The sequence below is a fragment of the Miscanthus floridulus genome, chromosome 1 (assembly GCF_019320115.1).
Source record: "Miscanthus floridulus cultivar M001 chromosome 1, ASM1932011v1, whole genome shotgun sequence".
NCBI lineage: Eukaryota > Viridiplantae > Streptophyta > Magnoliopsida > Poales > Poaceae > Miscanthus > Miscanthus floridulus.
In genome coordinates this window covers 198,073,870-198,081,165 of record NC_089580.1, presented here as the reverse complement: position 1 = coordinate 198,081,165, position 7,296 = coordinate 198,073,870, and the positions used below count along the sequence as shown (strand labels likewise).

The window sequence follows — 7,296 nt, the reverse complement described above, 5'->3', positions numbered from 1 at the left end:
TAACATTCCCACCTATATTTTTTAGTGCTCTGTTCAAAAGAAATATTATATCATATATATCTTAGCAAAAGAAACAAAATACGATTTCATATTTACCATAAAAAAACCAACCTCATCATACTCAACCATATGGCCGCAATAATGGTCAATTCCAAGCTCCGAAGGGACTAGGCTATAGTTGGATTTAACACCACATTCGCACATGACAGGAGGTGCTTTGTAAATTACCCTTTCTCTCTGCTTTTCCTTAACCTTTCGCGGTTCTTTCGGCCATTGATTCTTAGGACCATACAACCACTCCTTCAAACGACACTTCGCCATTGAAAACACCTAAATAAGGTGACATTAGTACATGAACACATATAGCTCAACATTTCAACACATACACTTTACATTTACTTCATGCTTGTTTAGACACACAAACTCCAACGTATTCTCAGGGTTTATCACAGCTCGATCTCCGCAATCGCACAGAGGAGGTTCCTCGAGTCGTCTAACTATGGCTATGTGCTTCTCTTTAGCTGTCATTGGCGGAGGGTTAGGGGGGTGGAACCCACCGCTTGAAGTGCTCACGTAGATGTCTTCCTCTAAACCAATCGTCGAAAAGGAGGTACCTAGGATGAAACTTATCTGCACCATCGATCCACTGAAAGAAAAAACACCTCTCATGGTCCTACACAATGAGATTCCAACAAAATATTAGTAGCATACTTACACAAATAAAGAAAAAATATAGTAGACATAATTTCTTACATTAAAATGACTGCATGTGTAGAAACACCGCGCCGCTATGTCCGGATGTTTCGATTGAAAAACATGGGCCGGAAAACCATAGTCATAGTTAGGGACAGGGAGGTCAGGAGGGGCGGGGGCATCTTTGCTAGACGCGTCGAGGTATAATTCTCAAGGACGACCCCGTTTTTGCCAAAACTCCTCCCAAAATATTTCTTGCATCTAACAAAACGGATGTAATTTAACAAACATAAATCAAAACATCACAAACAAATGTCAATGAGAACCATAACTACAATACAATCAATTTCGTTCTAAGAACCGAAAGCAATTAATATTAAACCCTAAACCTAGGGTTTTCCATTTGATGCACAACAATGAACCCATAATATAACTACATGCGCCTAGCTTTGTTAGCTTTTACACGTCTTGACATCATCCTACGGTTGTATAATATAAATATTGAGGGATAGAATGAAACTCTAAGTAATGATGATTCTTAGGTTGAAAAATCTAACTAATATATACCAAATCGATACGAAAAAAACTAGGAGGGAAGCGAGGACACCTTGCTCTCGAAGATCTACGGATCAAAACAAGGTTTTTAAGGTCCAATATACCGATTAGTGAGGTAGGACGAAGTGGGGAGAGAAAAAATTCGAGAGGAAGGAGAAAGAAGAGAAATAAGGCTCGGGCAGGAAGGTTGGGGCCGGGGTTATGGTAAGGAGCTCGGCGCCAAGATCTACGGCGCCGAGCTCGGCGTTAGGGTGAGCTTTCTGCCATGTCACCTTCGCGTTGGTCTCGAGCCCAAGAGCTCGGCGCTAGGGACGCTGATGTCGAGACGTCTTAGCTCGGCGTCAGCATCGATGACGCCGAGTTTTAGATTGTAAAATAGTTTCTCCATAGACGTATTTGTGAAAAACTAAAAAAAACTAAAAAGTAAATTCGGGAGGGATTGCAACTGCATCTGATGCGATGTGATGGGATGGGATGGGATAGGATGGGATGCGATGCGATGCGAGGTCCAAATCCAAATCCAAATCTAAATCGGGGAGATCGTGCTTGTTTAGTTCTCAAAAAGTTTTCCAAAAAATGCTATAGTAGCCATCACATCGAATCTTGCGATACGTGCATGTAGCATTAAATATAGATGAAAAAAACTAATTGCACAGTTTGGTTGGAAATTGCAAGACGAACGTTTTGAGCCTAATTAGTCCATAATTGAACACTAATTGCTAAATAAAAACAAAAATACTACAATATCTAAATTTCTAAAATTCGTGAACTAAACACGCACGTAATGCCGCGATATTCCGTCGCCAAGGCAGGCAGGCACCACGGCGGCCGGGCGGGCAGCCGCCACACAGGCAAAGGGAACGCAGATATTCTCTCCCCGGCCAGCCGGCCTGGCCGGCCTCTCCAGTCTCCAGTCGACACCAGAGCAGAGATCCAGGGCAGGGCAGGCTCTCGACAGGCAGGCAGGCATGAGATTTAACGCCGGGCAGATCAGGAATACTGTAGTCTGTAGCCAAGCTTCTTAATCCTATTCAGGAGGTCGTATCGTATCGTGAATTATTTATTGCTGGCTGGTTTGGTATGAAAGAAAAACATCATTTTCATCTGGAAATTGATCGTTGGACATTGACATTTCGCAGGAAAATGCCTCCCTCGCCGTTTGATGGACAGCGGCACTGCATCCGCAGGAACCGTGGCTGGACCCCTGCCATGCGACCCCAGCTTGCTCTGCGCTACAGGATGTTTATGTATCCCTACTCCTACTTCTTTCTGCTGCATTTTTTCCCTTTCTTTTGAGAGAAGAATCATTCCGAAACAGACTACCAGTAGGAGTAGTGCTGAGTGCTTAAACGAAAATTAGTCTACTTGTCATTTGCATGTGTCTCCAGACTCCAGCGCCTTGTTTAGTTGGCGAATTTTTTTGAAGATGGTACTGCAACACTTTCGTTGTTATTTGGCAATTAGTATCCAATCATAATCTAATTAGGCTTAAAAAATTCGTCTCGTGAATTTCGTATAAACTGTGTAATTAGTTTTATTTTTTTATTTATATTTAATGTTTTATGCATGCATCCAAAGATTCGATATGACGAAGAATCCTAAAAAATTTTGTAAAATTTTGGGAACTAAACATGCACACGGTTAAGCTTTCGGTTTCAAGGTTTGGAATCAGCAGGGCTCACGTACAACCCAGTACTCCGAGCTGGTACGGATGCATATGCATATGCATAATGCATGCCTGGATTAGACTGAGATCCGGATCGACTCAGTAGCATGACCTACTCCTTAATAAAACCACTAATATACGTAGTAGCCAATGTTTTGTTTAGTAGAGCAATAATATTATTAATGTTCTAGTAGTTAAGATCAGGACTTCCACCTTATTCGTTTGATCGTATCAATCATACGTATCAATCATAATACAATAATTTTCTCTTATAATAAAACAGTATGAGCTGGATTATAAGCCACGTAAAGAATCAAACCAACAGAGTCTTCGACTCCGTAGCAGCCACAAGCGGCTCTAGCTCTGACTTCTGTAAAAGTTATATCAAACGCTAGTGTAGAAAATGCTTTCAGCAGCTAAACTATCGAGGACACTGAGCATTTTATACTAAGGGCGTCCTTAACGGGAGCTAAAATCGTCGGTCCTGTTTGTTTATTGGTTTTAGTCAGAGTTTATTAATCAATCAACAGTATTTTTTTTGAACAAATCAACATCAATTGAGCTTATTAGTCTAGAAATCAACCAACAGATTTATTATTTTTTAAGCCGGGTGGATAAGAGAGAATGTGAATAATATATAGCATGTTCGGTTGACTGATTCGTATCGTTACTGATTCGTGAAGGAGTAACGCTGATTACTTTGTGCGAGAGAAAATTACTCTTTCACCTAAAAATTTACGTGAGCCACAGCCACAGCGAAACGTACAGTCTGACACTCGCTAGCGAGTCATGAAGCAGCTATCTCGCACGGAATCCAAAAAAACGCTCTGTCTCTGACCCTTGGGTCCCCTCGCATCTATCTATGTCTAGGTACTGCTTTCTTCAATATTTTAACTTCTCGTCGCTAGCGATTTCAACTCGCCTGTTGCGCACGCGGTAAGGGTGTCGGCAATGGCAATTTTTAAATAGCCAGATATGGTATAGAAATAATAAAAAATAAATATGGTAACTGAGAGTTAGGTAAGCTGTGAGAGAGGTGCTTCTAAAAGATCGTGTTAGATTAACTATTTAAAAGTCGCTAGCTATTTGATCTCTTGTTAATACATTATTTTTATTATGCATTTAAACATATTATATATCTAAGTGTATAGTAAAAGCAATGTACTTAAAAATTACATCATTTTTATCTCATCTGTTTTGGATATATAGGTCTAGGTCTAAAATTTAGGTACATGGCGTTAGTTAATTCAAATAGTATCTGAAGTCGTGAAGCATAGCGTAGTGCCGGTAGTGCGACGCAAACCTGCAAACGCCATTCTTTTGGCTCTCCTGCGGAGCAGCACATGCCACCGCCAAAGGCAAGCAAAGGGTTGTCCCTCCTCTGACAGCGACCGATCCTGCACGCCGCTGACACGATACAGGCCCTACCGTCCCCATCCATTGGCACGCGCACGCCCTGGCCCCCAGCCACCAACGGATATTTTCTCGGCTGGCTCCGCTCCTCCCTGTCCTGCCGTCCTCCTGGGCCTCAGCCGGAGTCGGACTAGTGGCGCGCGCGCCAGGGGCCACGACGACCCACCACCGCGCGGAGAAAGCAAAGCCCCCCGGACGGGCGGGCGGGCAGGAAGCAGGTGTCAGCTTTTTCCGGCCCTGCGTAGCGCGCAGCGGTGCAGGAAAAGAAACGGTGGCGCGCATCGCATCGGCCTCCGTGACGCGCTCACGTGCCCGGCTTGTCCCCATCCCCCGCCGCCCCACAAACTACTCACTCCCCTAGTCCCCTCCAGCTGACTGATTAATTAAAGTAATCGCCTACTACTCCTACGGTAAACAACATTTCAGATCCGATCTCGGGTCCCACTTGCCATAGAGGACGAGATCGACATCGTAGTCGTAGGCCCCCGGCTCGTGACACCCACACACACACACACGCAGCTCGCAAGCTGCCCTGGACCACCGCCGTCCGGGCTCTGCGCGGCTCTCGTGGTCGTGGCAGGGTAAAAACACCTTTGGTGAATGTGAAACAGCGAGAATGTTTGTCGTTTCTAACCTGTTTCACCCCTTCTTCACCGCGGCCGGCCGCCCAACGATGGCAACAGGCCGTGCGTGGAAAACGGAGCGAGTAAACAAACGATCCCCCGGCCCCGAGCGATAAGCGGCCTGTTCGCTGGTGGGTTTCTGGACTAGCTGGTGCTGATTTGTTGTGAAAGAAAAACACCGTTGACTGGTTGGTTTGGGCTGGCTGAAATCAAACAAGTGAACAGGCTAAAGGATGCGTGGCCGGTGACGAGGACGGAAAGAGGAAAGGGACGCGCTGTCGAAATCGAATCAGACAACAGATCTCACCAAGCATAAGCAAGCAGGCCAGCAGCAGTAACGATTAGGGAATTCAATTCCAATGTATTGTTGCAGACAAAACATGGTTGATGACGATGATAGATTATAGATGGATCGCCACCGATCTAAGCAAGCGAAAATAAATTTAAAACCCAACCTTGTCCCCCTGAATAATCCTTCCACCAAAAAACTAAAATTAAAATTGAAAGCTACTAATAACAAGAAGAAAAAAGAGTAAACGAGAGAAGCATGGTTCCTAGTAGTATCTTCTTCTCTAACAGATCGAATTTTACTTCTTGAAGTCTCCGAGTAGCCGGCTCTTCTTACCTCTGCTGCTTCTGCCAGATTATTTCTTCTGCATCTTCTTCCTTGCTCCCTCTCCCCTCTTGCGGTGGGTGAGTAGTAATTGATGGGTGGTGATGTCGTTGGTGTGTAATCTTACACTATTTCGCCTCCTCGGTGGAGACCGGCTTGCGGAGGAGCACCATGTGCATGGGCGTGAAGATGCCGGTCTCGCCGCCGCGGGTGAGGTGCTGCGCGGTCTCGTACAGCATCTCGTGCACCTCGGAGACGCCCTTGGGCGCGATCCGGAGCATGGTGAGCACGCGGACGACGAGCGAGTTGCGCCAGTAGGCGACGCGGCCCATCTTGAGGCGTGTCCACCAGGGCAGGGCCGGGGGCAGCGCCAGGTCCTGCTCCTTGACCACCTCGAAGCCGACCTCCTTGGCGATGGACGCGATCTCGTCCTGGCGGCGGAGCCCCGGGAGCGCGTCGCCGCGCTCGATGCCGTGGATGCACTCGACGTGGTCGGGGTCCTCGGCGCGGTACAGCGGGGTGGTGACCCATTCGTAGGAGACGTAGAGCCCGCCCGGCTTGAGCACGCGGTAGACCTCGCCGTAGACGTCCTGCAGCCTGGGGGCGTGGCAGGTGGCCTCGATGGAGTAGGCGCCGTCGAAGGAGGCGTCCGGGAAGGGCATGGAGAGGAAGTTGCCGCAGACGACCTCGCACCTCGGGGAGTCGAGGCCGGCCTTGCGGTTGTGCGCGCGGGCGCGGTTCACCTGGTACTCGTTGATGGTGATGCCGACGACGTTGGATCTCGAGTGCGCGGCGATGGCGCGCATGGGCCCGCCGACGCCGCAGCCGACGTCGAGGAGGCGGTGGCCCGGCCTGGCGCCGAGGAGGTCGGCGACGCGCTCCTCGTGGACGCGCGTGGCGTCGCGGTGGGAGCGGCCCGGGAGCGACGGGGAGAAGTGGAAGGACTGGCCCCAGCCCCACTCGTAGATGTCGGTGACGAGGTTGTAGAAGGTGTCGACGAAGGCCGGCACCTTCTCCGCCGACGCCGCGGTGGTGGCCGTCTCCTTGGGGCGGCGGAAGAAGGACCAGTACTGCGTGTACTTGTCCTGCACCTTGTCCCGCGTGATGGATCCCATCTTGAGATCCACCGCCCGCTTGCCCTTCACCTCCGCCGCGCCCATCACCCACACGAACCAGTACACCAGCCCCACCCCGACCACCGCCGCCGTCCACGCCATCGTCGCCGCCTCCATTCCCGCCGGCCCGAGGGGCCTCCCTTTTCAACGGCGAGCGGCGAGGAAGGGGGGCCAGGAGGAGGAGGGGGAGAGGAGAGGAAATGAACAGGAGGACGAGGGGATTTGGCTGGGCTCAGGATAAAATAGCAAGCGGGGCAGAGAGCGCGTGAGCAAGAAGATTTTTTGCTGCAGTACAGAGCCGAGGGCGGCGCGTGTGGGGGGCGGCTGGCTGTGCTGCGAGCCTGCGATCTGATCGGACGGCTGCGCCGAGAACGATGCCGATGCGTCAGGGGCCGCGCCCCGCGGGGTTCGGGTAGCTGTTGCGTCTGCCGAGTTTTTTATGGGAAGGAGGGCCGTGATGTTTTTGCCCGTGCCCGTGCCAACTGGTCTGCCCATTGCGTCGGCGAGGTGGGAAGAGGGACCGGGGGCGGTGGGCTCCAGCCAGCCAGATTGTTTTCGGCACGGGGCAGGGGGCACGAGGCGGGGCGCTCCCCTCGCGCTGGCAGTCCGGCACGGCTG

General features: G+C 49.7%; 1 protein-coding gene across 1 annotated transcript; it reads right to left on the bottom strand.

Annotated features, from left to right (window-relative positions):
- Positions 1–5,280: 5,280 nt before the first annotated feature.
- LOC136508545 (24-methylenesterol C-methyltransferase 2-like) lies at positions 5,281–7,077 on the bottom strand. The gene has a single exon (XM_066503241.1). It carries the CDS (start codon positions 6,793–6,795, stop codon positions 5,692–5,694), a length of 1,104 nt encoding a protein of 367 aa, XP_066359338.1. The 5' UTR covers positions 6,796–7,077; the 3' UTR covers positions 5,281–5,691.
- Between the last annotated feature and the right edge of the window lie 219 nt (positions 7,078–7,296).